The 14,311-nt window shown below is 45.2% G+C and overlaps 1 protein-coding gene across 1 annotated transcript in view; it reads right to left on the reverse strand.

Annotated features, from left to right (window-relative positions):
* LOC137561754 (matrix metalloproteinase-21-like) overlaps positions 1 to 14,311 on the reverse strand; it is a 90,266-nt gene that overhangs the window by 16,940 nt on the left and 59,015 nt on the right. Inside the window, exons 4-6 of the mRNA XM_068273104.1 lie at positions 13,266 to 13,405; positions 10,817 to 10,958; positions 9,264 to 9,521 (exon numbers count right to left, since the gene is read on the reverse strand). Coding sequence (XP_068129205.1) covers positions 9,264 to 9,521; positions 10,817 to 10,958; positions 13,266 to 13,405 — 540 coding nt within the window. The remainder of the gene's footprint in view (positions 1 to 9,263; positions 9,522 to 10,816; positions 10,959 to 13,265; positions 13,406 to 14,311) is intronic.

Below are 14,311 nucleotides of genomic sequence, written 5' to 3' on the forward strand. Positions count from 1 at the left end.
TGAACACTATATAAAATATATGGCATACCACTTGGTAAAATCAGACTTTGCGAAGGACTTGGGAATTCTGGTCGATAACAGGTTAAGCAACCGTATTTAATACCAAGCAGAAGCAGCTAAAGCCAGTAAAATTCTGGGCTGCGAAAAATGAGGAATGTAATCCTGACATGCTAGTATACTACTCCCTCTGTATCAATCACTTATGAGGATACCTCTCACGAGCTCAAGCCCTGTACGTTTTTTATTTCCTTTTTGCCTTCTCCTGGATCAACTGGACAGTGTTGGTTGCGAATTTTCACCAAGTCATTTTCGCATTGAAAATGCCATTTTTAATTCAGAGAAAGTTTTCACGAAATTAGCTTGTATTTTATCATTTTGGTGTTTTCCACAAAACCGTGAAAAAAATAAATATTTTACGGCAAAAACGCAGAAAACTATTTTTTTACGATAACGATATCATTACCGCAAAAAAATATCAAAACTTATTTGCGATGCCATTTTCGCTCAAAAATAAAATTTAACATTATTTTCGCGAAAATTAATACGAAAAGAATATTGGCATTTTTGCTCATCACTGCAACTGGAATATGTGAGGTTGCAGGAGAGAAAGTAGGCTTACTTTTAAAAAAAATATTTATTATTATTACTGTTGTTTTGTTTGGATTCGATGGTCCTTTATTTTTTTCATCCAAACTACCTAAGTAACTATGTAACATTAAGTGCTGCCCATAATTATTCATACCCCTGGCAAATTTTGACTTAAAGTTACTTTTATTCAACCAGCAAGCAATTTTTTGATGGGAAATTACATAGTTGTCTCCCACAAGATAAGACAATGTACAAGAGGCATTCTTGTGGGAAAAAAACATTTCTCAGCTTTTGTTTACATTTGAGCAAAAAGTGTCCAGTCAAAAATTATTCATATCCTTCTCAATATGCAATAGAAAAGTCTTTAATAGCTATTACAGCAATAAAACGCGTCCTATTATTGCAGACCAGCTTTTTGCATGTCTCCACGGGTATTTTTTGCCCATTCATCTTTAGCAATGAGCTCAAAATCTTTCACGTTGGAGGGTCTTCTTGCCATCACTCTGATCTTTAGCTCCCTCCACAGATTCTCAATTGGATTCAAGTCAGGACTCTGGCTGGGCCACTCCAAAACGTTAATGTTGTTGGCTGCTAACTATTTCTTCACCACTTTTGCTGTGTTTTGGGTCATTGTCATGCTGAAATGTCCATTGGTGGCCAAGGCCAAGTTTCTCTGCAGATGTTGTCATTGAGAATCCTCTTTTTTCATGGTGCCATTTACTGTGATTAGGTTTCCTGGTCCATTGGCTGAAAACACCCCCAAAGCATTAGGTTCCCAACACCATGTTTGACAGTGGGGATGGTGTTCTTTGGGTTGAAGGCTTCTTCTTTTTTACGCCAAATAAAGGAAACGTCATTGTGACCAAACAATTTAATTTTTGTTTCACAGAAGACCAAAAGTCTTCTTCTTTGTCCAGATGAGCATTTGCAAAGGCCAAGCGAGCTATTGTGTGCTTTATCTGGAGAAGCCACGTCCTCCTTGTTCTGCATCAGTGAAACCCAGCAGTGTGCAGTGTCCGTTGGATTGTCTGCCTTGAGACATTGCCACCAGCAGAGCCCAGATTCACCAGGATGGCCTTGGTGGCGATCCTTGGATTCTTTATCACCTCTCTCACTATCCTCCTGGCCAGCACAGGTGTCACTTTTGGCTTCTGACCACATCCTCTGAGATTTTCCACAGTGCGGAACAACTTGTATTTTTTAATAATACTTTGCACTGTAGCCACTGGAACTGGAAACATTTAGAAGTGGCCTTGTAGCCCTTTCCTGACTCACTGACCTCCTTTGTCTTAGTCATGACTTTCCACAAACCATTTGCAGAGAGCTGCAGTTTTTCACCTGTTGAATCCAGCTGTTCCCAACTAATCAGGGCAATTAGGATGCTTTAGAACAGCTTGGACTATTTGGAATGGTATAGAACTCTGGATTTTCCCACAGACTGTGACAGTTTGTGAAGGGTATGAATAATTTTGGACTGGACACTTTTTGCTCAAATTTAAACAAAAACTGAGAAATGCTTTTTCCCACAATAATGCCTCTTGTACATCGTCTTATTATCTTTTGGGAGACAACTATGTAATTTCCCATCAAAAAATTACTTTCTGGTTGAATAGAAGTAACTTTAAGTCAAAATTTGCCAGGGGTATGAATAATTATGGGCAGCACTGTATATGGGATACAGCTTTGGGCACCACGACATATGACAGATGTTAATGATGGGTACAAAGATGGGCAACTAACTGAATCAGAGGGATGGAAGATTTCGCTTACCAAGAAAGGCTGGACCAACTAGGTTTATTAAGATTGGAAAAATATGACTGAGAGGTAACTTCATTAACATGTATAAATCTACAAAAGGGAAATACAAAAGCTTGACAGGTAAGCTTTATTGTCCATAGACTAAAGCTGGCCATACACTAGGCCGATTCCCCGCCGATCGACAGCAGATTTGATCACTGGGATCGAATCTGCTGTCACATCGTTCACGCTACACTGTAAATTTCGATCTATTTCATCCCGAAATAGATCGATCCCGTCGATTGCTCCGTGCGGGAAATTACCGTCGATCACCCGCGGGTAGGGAGCGCGTCGCTAGCGCGACCGACGCAATACAGCTGCAATACATTACCTTCTCCGCCGGCGAGACTCCCCAGGTCTCCGCTGTCTTCTTCTCCGCTCTGGTCTGGTCTCCGGGTCCGGCATGCTTCACTTCTTCCTGTCCCGGCAGGAAGTTTAACCTCCTGGGCGATAATCCCGAGCTGAGCTCGGGGTATATCGCGCAGGAGGATTTCTCAGATTTGCATAATTTCGCAGCTAGCACTTTGCTAGCTGTGTGTAACTTCTGATCGCCGCCGCTCGCCGCCGATCCGCCGCTACCCGCCGTGCCGCGCAGCCCCCCCCCCAGACCCCTTGCGCAGCCTGGCCAATCAGTGCCATGCAGCGCTGAGCGTTGGATCGGGACTCCCTCTGATGTCACGACGTTGATGACATCGGTGACGTCATCGCGAGCGTTGCCATGGCGACGGGGGAAGCAAAGCAGGAGATCCCGTTCTGAACGGAATCTCCTGCTTGCACTGATTCGCCGGAGGCGATCGGAGGGGGTGGGGGGATGCCGCTGCACAGCGGCTATCATGTAGCTAGCGCTAGGCTAGCTACATGATTTTAAAAAAAAAAATTGTCTGCTGCGCCCCCTCCTGGGCGATGTAATTGTATCGCCCAGAGGGTTAAACAGTAGAGGGCGCTCTACTGTTTAAACTTCCCCCAGACAGAAAGAAGTGAAGCCTGCCGGACCCGGAGACCAGACCACAGCGAGGAAGGAGACAGCGGAGACCAGTGTATGGCTACCTTTAAGGGGCCCATACACTGGTGGATTTCAGCCATCGATCGATCGATCGATTCTATAGAATCGATCGATTAGAAATCGATTTTTTCAAATCTATCGATCGATTTGTGGCCGATTCCGATCGATTTGATCTATCTGACAAGATGGAAGATCTAGGTCAGTCTGCTGCTGGCAGCAGATCGATGGCCCATAGAGTTGCATTGGATCTAATGGTCCAATAATGCATTTAGATAGATTTCCAATAGATTTCATTCTGAAATCTATCGGAAATCTGTTCCTAGTATATGGCACACATCAGATTTTACTTGACAGGCATCTGACAGAAATCTATCTGATGGTTGAATCTGCTGCAAATCTATAAGTGTATGGCCACCTTTAGGTACAGGCTTAGCCTAGGCTGATTAGCTATACAAAATGCTCAATCCCAGAGCATTCTGGGAGACCAGGCATTATTTTTACTGGCTTCAGAATTTTCAGTAAACAAACATTCTGCAGAGCTGCACCTGACAACAGGACTAAAGATGTCGCCACCTGTGATAAATGTAAATCAGGGAGAGGAAAGATTTTACAATGGGCAAACACTGACTAAATCATTTATAAATGAATATTGTAAAAAAAATGTATTTATTACTTTATTTTCACTACAGCCCATCTTTAAAGAGAACCAGAGATGAAGCACCCTCTTGTATTTTACCTTATAAATCAGTGGGAACATGACAGTAAACAACTAATCTGCTCTTTGTTTCATTGTTCTCTGTTTAATCTGACTGTTACAGTGGCGGACACAGCCAGCAGTGGGCCCCTGTGCAAAATTGTAATTGTGGGCCCCCTACGCGCCGCGGCAAAAAAATGGGCGTGGCAATGACCGGATGAGGGCGGAGCTAACTGTAACTTAAAGCGAACCCGGGGTGAGGGTTTATTTCCTTTTAAACAATACTAGTTGCCTGGCGGCCCTGCTGATCTATTTGGCTGCAGTAATAAACTGAATTACACCAGCAACAAGCATGCAGCTAATCTTCTCAGTTCTGACAATATTGTCAGAAACCCCTGACCTGCTGCATGCTTGTTCAGGGTCTATGGTTGAAAGAATAAGAGGCAGAGGACCAGCACGGCAGCCAGGCAACTGGTATTGCTTAAAAGGAGAGAAATATGGCAGCCTCAATATTATTCTCACCTCAGGTTCCCTTGAAAAGTGCAACGCAAAGACAGTGGGCCCAAGTTTTGGTGACCCTTTCCCCAGAAAATTCACATAATTGTGCAGGTTTTCTCAAGAAAATACACATATATGCCCAGAAAATACGTGCAATCATGTCGGCAGATATGCCCAGAAAATACGTGCAATCATGTCGGCAGATATGCCCAGAAAATATGTGCAATCAAGTCGGCAGATATGCCCAGAAAATACGTGCAATCAAGTCGGCAGATATGCCCAGAAAATACGTGCAATCAAGTCGGCAGATATGCCCAGAAAATACGTGCAAACAAGTCGGCAGATATGCCCAGAAAATACATGCAATCAAGTCGGCAGATATGCCCAGAAAATACGTGCAAACAAGTCGGCAGATATGCCCAGAAAATACGTGCAATCATGTCGGCAGATATGCCCAGAAAATACATGCAATCATGTCGGCAGATTTGCGAAGAAAATACATGCAATCATGTGGCAGACCTGCCCAGAACATACACCTGCTAATATAAATAAAACAAAAACATTTACTCACCTGCAGCAGCAGACCTCCTGTCCCAGCCTCCATCCGGCGCGCAGCTCCCATGGGTGGTTGGGTGGATAGGTAGCCTAGTGGGTGGGTGAGTGGGTGGGTGGGTTGGTAGCCTGGTGGGTGGGTGGGTGAGTGGGTGGGTTGGTAGCCTGGTGGGTGGGTAGGTAGCCTGGTGGGTGGGTGGGTAGGTAGCCGGGTGGGTAGGTAGCCTGGTGGGTGGGTGGGTAACTAGCCCGGTAGGTAGGTAGGTAGCCCGGTGGGTGGGTAGGTAGGTAGCCTGGTGGGTGCGTGGGTAGCCGGGTGGGTGGGTAGGTAGCCTGGTGGGTGGGTTGGTAACTAGCCCGGTAGGTAGCCGGGTGGGTGGTTAGGTAGGTAGCCGGGTGGGTGGTTAGGTAGGAAGCCTGGTGGGTGGGTAGCCGGGTGGGTGGGTAGGTAGGTAGCCGGGTGGGTGGTTAGGTAGGTAGCCGGGTGGGTAGGTAGGAAGCCTGGTGGGTGGGTAGGTAGCCGGGTGGGTAGGTAGGTAGCCGGGTGGGTAGGTAGGAAGCCTGGTGGGTGGGTAGGTAGCCTGGTGGGTGGGTAGGTAGGTAGCCTGGTGGGTGGGTAGGTAGCCTGGTGGGTAGGTAGGTAGCCGGGTGGGTAGGTAGGAAGCCTGGTGGGTGGGTAGGTAGCCTGGTGGGTGGGTAGGTAGGTAGCCTGGTGGGTGGGTAGGTAGCCTGGTGGGTGGGTTGGTAACTAGCCCGGTAGGTAGCCGGGTGGGTGGTTAGGTAGGTAGCCAGGTGGGTGGTTAGGTAGGTAGCCGGGTGGGTGGTTAGGTAGGTAGCCGGGTAGCCGGGTGGGTGGGTAGGTAGCCTGGTGGGTGGGTTGGTAACTAGCCCGGTAGGTAGCCGGGTGGGTGGTTAGGTAGGTAGCCGGGTGGGTGGTTAGGTAGGTAGCCGGGTAGGTAGGTAGGTAGCCGGGTGGGTAGGTAGCCGGGTGGGTAGGTAGCCGGGTGGGTGGTTAGGTAGTTGGGTGGGTGGTTAGGTAGGAAGCCTGGTGGGTGGGTAGGTAGCCGGGTGGGTAGGTAGCCGGGTGGGTGGTTAGGTAGTTGGGTGGGTGGTTAGGTAGGAAGCCTGGTGGGTGGGTAGGTAGCCGGGTGGGTAGGTAGGTAGGAAGCCTGGTGGGTGGTTAGGTAGTCGGGTGGGTAGGTAGGAAGCCTGGTGGGTGGGTAGGTAGGTAGCCGGGTGGGTAGGTAGCCGGGTGGGTAGCTATCCGGGTGGGGGGCCCGACTCCTATCCTCCCTCCCTCCCTTCCTTCCTCACCTCGGGGGGCCCCCTCCCGATATGCGCGGCGGGAGAGCGAGCGGCAAATGCAGGAAGTCTTCAGGGCTCTCCAGGCATCCGCTAGAGGCCCAGCCGCTGAGTCTCCAATATGTCTCCAACTGGAGACATATTGGAGACCAAGCGGCTGGGCCTCTAGCGGATGCCTGGAGAGCCCTTCCTGCATTTGCCGCTCGCTCGCTCTCCCGCCGCGCATATCGGGAGGGGGCCCCCCGAGGTGAGGGAGGGAGGGAGGATAGGAGTCGGGGGGCCCCGGGAATAAAATAATAAAAAAAAAAAAAAATATTAAAAAAAAAAAAAAAATACTTAATGCCATGGGCCCCTGAAGAAAACGGAACTTCAGGGGCCCTCGTGCGGCGGCACGGCCGTATGTCCGCCCCTGGACTGTTATCACCTCTGATAAGAATCCCCAATTGAGCACTCAGTCTAGCTTTGCTACGGAATGATTATAGCCGAGTCTGTCTTCTCTGGTGTCTTTTCAAGCCCAAGCCTGCCCCCTTGTGGCTCTGCTATAATGACTCAGCTATAATCATTCCCGGCAAAGCCAGACTGAGTGCTCAATTGGGGATTCTTATCACAGCTGATAACAGACACTTTTAGCAGTGAGGATGAAACAGAGAGCATGGTAAGTGTTTTCTCTAATGTTCCCACTGATATATATGGTAAAATACACAAGGGTGCTTCGTCTCTGGTTCCCTTTAACTACTTACGGACTGCGCTAATTAAAATCTATGCCCTGTTTTGATGGCTATCTGGCTGCCAGGGCGTAGATTTCAATTCACCACACAGCGCGCATCTGCCGGTTTCGTCGCTCACGCCGATCTCACTGCTGAATCCCCGGCGTCTCCCGCCGCAGCTCACTCGGCTCTGAAGTCTCTATAACGGCAGAGTTCCTGTGAGCGGGTCAGGAGACGATTTCATTCGCTCCTGGCCCTGTCTATCAATGTAAGCAACTCCCATTGGCTTACATTGAAAGAAAGGGCCAGGGGCCAATGAAAGCAGCTCCTCACGGGCTCACAGGTGGCCCGTGTGGCGGTGACGGCAGGTATGGGCAGCGATTCGTTGGGATTCCACCGTTTCTGTACCAGCGGTCTCTGGTCCTTAAAGGGGTACTGAATATATAAAGTCAGCGCAGGTCTATAGTAATACAGCTTTCATCATTTTTTGGTATACAGGATCTTCGAACAAAAGGGTAAAGAAGCAAGGCTTACCAGATTCCAACAACCCACATTATAAGGTTGTAAACGAGTTTGATAGGTGGTCCGCAGAACTTTCAAATGGTGTTGTTTCACCAGCGATGTTGCACACTACAGATTCCTCCGGAATATAGTAGATATCCTGAGATCACAGAGACTCACCAAAGGGGAGTCCAGTAGGATAGTGACATGAAAGAGATGTACGGCACATCTAAGTGTAAACCGTCTTTATTACATAACAAGTAAAACAATTAAAAACAAGGATAAAAGAAAACTCACATACAGGGGCCCGTGCACTGGGAACCCCGAAAAAGTAGCGCGCATAAAATGGTCTTTCTCCCCTGATGACGCAAGATTGCGAAACCGGTCGGGAAGGCGACAGGCGGCACCATTTTATTTGAGGTCTTCTATTGACCATTTTATGCGCGCTACTTTTTCGGGGTTCCCAGTGCACGGGCCCCGTATGTGAGTTTTCTTTTATCCTTGTTTTTAATTGTTTTACTTGTTATGTAATAAAGACGGTTTACACTTAGATGTGCCGTTTATCTCTTTCATGTCACTATCCTACTGGACTCCCCTTTGGTGAGTCTCTGTGATCTCAGGATATCTACTATATTCCGGAGGAATCTGTAGTGTGCAACATCGCTGGTGAAACGACACCATTTGAAAGTTCTGCGGACCACCTATCAAACTCGTTTACAACCTTATAATGTGGGTTGTTGGAATCTGGTAAGCCTTGCTTCTTTACCCTTTTGTTCGAAGATCCTGTATACCAAAAAATGATGAAAGCTGTATTACTATAGACCTGCGCTGACTTTATATATTCATTGCTTGTGTGGACTTTTGGACATTGTCCTTCTCGGCTGCGGTCGCCTTCTGCCTTGGCGCTGACTTGTTGTTTACTTAAAGGGGTACTGTCGCAAAAATCTAAACATTTAAAACACACATACAAATGAGAAGTACATTTCTCCCAGAGTAAAATGAGCCATAAATTACTTTTCTCCTATGTTGCTGTCACTCTCAGTAAGTAGTAGAAATCTGACATTACTGACAAATTTTGGAGTAGCCCATCTTCTCATAGGGGGGTCTCAGGGTTTTCTTTATTTTTAAAAGCACTGAATGGCAGTTGCTCCCTCCAACTGCCCAAATAGTGTGCAGCGAGCAGGGAGGCTGGCCAGTATCTTTGTATAAATCCTTTTTAGGGGATGTCTTTATAAAGAATAAAGGCCATACTGAGAATTCCCCATGAAGAGATGGACTAGCCCAAAACCTGTCGGTAATGTCAGATTTCTACTACCTACTGTAAGTGACAGCAACATAGGAGACAAGTAATTTATGGCTCATTTTACTCTGGGAGAAATGTACTTCTCATTTGTATGTGTTTTAAATTTTAAGATTTTCACGACACAGGTCCTCTTTAAAGGGTCAGAGACCGCTGGTACTTAAGTGGTTAAAGATGTCCCTGTTTCTTATCACAAAAAAAGTTGGGAGGTATGTGTGTAGACTGGACGAGTGTAACTGAACTAGATAAGTTATAAATTTGATTTATAAAGAAACAAACAAGAATGGTTGTCCTTCCTTGTAGTCATGCAGTAATTGGTACCTTTAAAGAAATATTGGGCATCTATATTCCACATCCAGACGTGCACGTAGGCGTCCACATCTCTCTCTGGGAGTCCCTTCCAGCCAGTCTTGATGGGGAGAGGATCCCCGAATCTCGTCCTGTTGCTCTTGTTTTCGTACATCCAGTACCAGGTGTTCTTGAAGAAATACGTGTTGAATTGGTAGAAGGTGTCTCCGCGGGAGTTCCGCCCTTTCCTCACCCAATCAAAAACTGTGCTGAAGCTCCCGTCACATGATCCTGGGGACATCAAGACACAAATTAGGCCACAGACTTCCGCACAGGGGAGTAGCAATAGGGGGTTGCAGAGGTTGCGATCGTATCGGAGCCCTTGGGCCAGAGGGGCCCGAAGGGCCCTCCCTTAAAGGGAAACTCCGACCAAGAATTCTATTCCTTTTCACAAACAGACCATCAGGGGACGCTGTATGACTGATATTGTGGTGAAACCCCTCCCACAAGAAACTCTGAGGACCGTGGTACTCCTGGCAGTTTCCTGTCTGTGAACATTGTTGCATTGTGGGAAATAGCTGTTTACAGCTGTTTCCAACTGCCAAAAAAGCAAGCAGCAGCTACATCACCTGCCAACAGTAAAAATGTAATAAATGGCCGAATGTAAATCAGGGATTTAAAAGATTTTACAATGGGCAAACACTGACTAAATCATTTACACATAATTATTGTAAAAATGAAGCACTTTCTTTTTTTTATTACATTATTTCCACTGGAGTTCCTCTTTAACTACAGTATTATCTCTCTATTGGTCCTGTGTTCATAATAATCACTTCCATAGATACTTTGAATAGTGGTAATCATTAACAAGCTATTCCCCATCCCCTTCTTGCCATTGGCAGGTTTTGGTGCGCCGTATCAATTGTTATGTATAGAGTACTTGGGGGGCCCCATTGTAAAAATTGCATCGGGCCCATAGCTCCTTAGCTACGCCACTGTTTCCGCACTTTCAGGATGCTACCGTATATGTACCCTGAGAAGTGCAAGGAAATATACAAACAGCCCATCACGCATCACTCTAAATATACCCAAAGACCTGAGATGATCCCTAGTCAGCTTCTAGAAGTACATACAGACATCAATATGTAAACGATTATGTCACGCCCAGTAATTTGTTTAAGTTATTTCATCCACCGTGATCCTGCAGGTCATCATCTTCACTGCTGACAGGCATGAAAACAAAATACCTTGTGCTCAGACCTGGCTGTTCTTCAGTACACCTTTTGGACGGTAGTACATAAACCTCAGAGTGAGTCAGCACCTCCAATAATTACTTTAATAATAGTCCAATACGGCTTATAGTGTCCCTCTTTCTTAACTCAAAAAGTTGGGAGGTATGTATTATCATTGGCCTGTATATACTGTAGTTTTATACTACAGAAATGTGTCTGTAGTGTGCCTCCATCTGTTAATGATATAGGAAAGTATAAAGTGCTCTGATGAAGGGACTGCTAGGGATAGTTCTTAGCGCTCTGCCATGATCTGTGGAAGTAACATAAAGAATCACTATTATAGTATAAAATTACCATATTTCTTCTGGACCGCCTTCCTGTCCTCCCAGTCCAGCTCAAAATGCTTCCCTTGTGGCGTGTAGTTTGGTTGCATCACTGACCCCATACGGTTTATATGGGGCAGACCGAGAGCATGGCCGATTTCATGCACAGCAACCTGCAACAGAATAGTTTTCAGGTGAGGTGGCCACACACAGTGACATTTTTTTAAATGTCTTTTCAATTTAAGAATAGCTAGAAGTTTGAAATCAGGATGATACCATTTACTGACTACCTTAAGGGTTAATAAAAAGTAAGCTTTTGGATAATAAGCCTTCATCAGACTTTGTTCCTGTATATTAACAACATGTTAGAATACACGGCTTATATACACTGGACATTCAGAGGAGAAATATACTTTTGCAAACATAAATAAATGTCATTCAATTCCTTAATTACAACATCAGGAGGATCTCACAGGGATGCTAGCTAATTTATGACAAATAGATAAGACCACTTGTTTGTTATAACATCACATATTACAGACTTCGGGTGATTGGGAGACGTCATAAATCCAGAGTTAAAGTGTGAATAGGCAGAGTACGTACACTATTTGTTATAAGCTAAAAAGATTTGTGGCATTCAAAACCCATCTTACCTGCACATTAAATCCAATGGATATTGGCATAAAAAAACATCTTACCAGCTTACAAAATAAAAAATAAAATAAAAAGAATTGTGGCATTTAAAACCCATCGTACCAGCCCAATAAGTTAGAATCCTTGTTTTAAACCTTCTTCTACAGTTTTGAACCGAAGTATAAAGTTTGTCTCTTTTGTTAGTCTTTCTTTATGCTATTTGAAGCCACCAGTACATACAGTGACAAGAAACTCACTTAAAGAGGAACTCCAGCCTAAACAAACATACTGTCATTAAGTTACATTAGTTATGTTAATTAAAATAGGTAATGTAATCTCTTACCCACCCTGTTTTAAAAGAACAGGCAAATGTTTGATTTCACGAGGGCAGCCATCTTTTTGGTTGAAAGGAGGTGACAGGGAGCATGAGACACAGTTCCAACTGTCCTGTGTCCTGAGTACCTCTCCCAGTTGCTAGGCAACGTGAATAACAACATAGGAAATCCCATCATGCTCTGCACAGCATCAGGGAAAAAAAGCCCAGGCTTTTTTTCTTTGATGGGTGGAGCTTAGCTAAAAATGCAGCTAAAAATGATGCTTTGGTAAGGAAAACAAAGTTCTGATGCTGTGAAACTGTTAAAGAAACACCAAGCCTTTTCAGTGCTGCTGAGTAGATTTTTAGTCCGGAGATTCACTTTAAACTGTGTCCATGTAAAGAAAAAAGTGTGGGTTAGTTGTAATTAAGGCATCTAATGATGACATCTATTTATGTTTGCAAAATAATGTTTGTCCTCAGAATGTCCAGTGTATCGAAGCTGTGTGTTATAATAACATCTTGTTAATATACTGTACAGGAACTAAGTCTGAGGAAATAAGGGAAGACACCGAGAGCCAAATACAGTGTAGTATGTACTGGAGTGTGGATACGAACAATTAAGTATAATATTTATGTACTCACAAACAAGGGTTGCCATCCAGGCAACCACTAAGTAGGCAGGTGGGGAGACTAGATCTGTCCCCACTCAGGATTAAGAAGTCGCTTTCTGTAGGATAGGAGAAAGGAGGATCCAAATCCCCTCCACCAGGGGTGGAATCAATGGTAATGCAGTGGTACAGAGGCGCCAGGAGAGTAAAATCAAATCTTTAAAACGTTTAAAATGAAGTAGGTCGTGGTGGACTTACCCCCTCAATGCAGACACAAATAGCTGCTGATTTAGACAACAAAAATTGGTTTATTTACATACTCCAAAAGGTGCAATGCGTTTCGTGGGTATATCCCACTTCTTCAGGCAATACACTGGAGCAAATAACATTTAGCATCTGGTTCCGAGCTTAGCGCCTCTTCCGCTAACCGGCGATAACGGTAGCGCTCGGTCGGGCCATTGATTAACTTTCGCGGCCCTGGGACTTCAAATGAAGTCTTCCAGCACGTGATTATACTGCACCTGGTGCAGTAAGTAGTTAAGGTGCAACGGAGAGCAAAATGTACAGTGAAGCATACTTTTTATTGTCTGTATGCTTCACCGTATATGACACAATGTGTAGATAACTTGTGGCGCTGCTTTCACATTCCGTTGTGTTGCATTCCTGCTGTCACAGGGAACACAAAGCCATAGACACTGTAGCCACAGACCCTGAACAAGCATTCGGATCAGGTGTTTCTGACTGAAGTCTGACTGAATTAGCTGCATGCTTGTTTGAGATGTGTGATTCAGACACTACTGCAGGCAGAGAGATCAGCAGGACAGCCAGGCAACAGGTATTGTTTAAAAGTAAATAAGTATGGCACCCTCCATATCCCTCTCAGTTCAGGGATCCATTAAATAAATCTCCCTGCATAGACTTACTTTTAAAAGGCTGATTCCTTGCTCACTGGTTGGTCCAACAAAGTGTTCATCGTCATCGAAATGAATATCCCCCAGATACCAGGCGTGGGCAAACTCCTGCCCAACTCCATCGAAAGCCTGAGAACAGCCCAGGTGCTGTCCTGCCAAACGAGAAAAATGCTTGTTATTGTACATCCTCCATGCTGGTGAGATACGTAACAACAAACAGAGGGGTATCTGGCCATTATTCCATGTTCAGAGTCACAGGCCTCAATTCACGGAGCATTATCAAATGTTTATCAAATACTTTATCAAACGTTTGATAATTTACCTCATGGGTAAAATCTCATTTTAAATTCACTAAGGTGTTATATATTTATCGAATGTTTTACCGATAAAACATTCAGCAAATATAGTGAATTCAAAATGAGATTTTACCCATGAGGTAAATTATCAAACGTTTGATAAAGTGTTTGATAAACGTTTGATAATGCTCCGTGAATTGAGGCCACAGTCCACCAGAAATGGGCAACGAGACGCAACTTCTTCCAGCCTGCATGCAGATGCCAAACTGAATGAACTGTGGCCAAAGCAGAACAGTACTCACACCCAGGGCCAGTCCTAGAAACAATGGGGGCCAAGGGCAAAATTGACCCAGGGTCCCCAACAGACCCCCCCCCCCCCCCCCCAACCAAAAAGCGGCACTTGAGGCCCTTTGTTGCAGCCAAATTTCCCTCCTGGGCCCCTGAGCAGGCTGCTGACCCTCCCTCCCAATTGCCTCCCAACTTAGCTGTGCTACCTGTGGCCCCTGTAGAGTCTTTGGCAGTGTAGCATCTCACCTGCCTGCAAGCATAGGTGAGAAACCTATAAATACACCAAATCATCCAGCTCCAGCACTTGTGGGTAAGTAGGAATCTATTTGAAGGACAAGAGTTCTATATTTTAAAAAAAAAACTACAAGGTCTTTATGGAAAAAAATGTGGGGGCTTGTTCTCACAAAAGCCCTGCAAAACTAAAAATGTAGTAAACTGATTAAGGAAACCAAAGTCCCCCCTTGTTCCAGGGCC

Source organism: Hyperolius riggenbachi, chromosome 3, assembly GCF_040937935.1.
Source record: "Hyperolius riggenbachi isolate aHypRig1 chromosome 3, aHypRig1.pri, whole genome shotgun sequence".
Taxonomy (NCBI): domain Eukaryota; kingdom Metazoa; phylum Chordata; class Amphibia; order Anura; family Hyperoliidae; genus Hyperolius; species Hyperolius riggenbachi.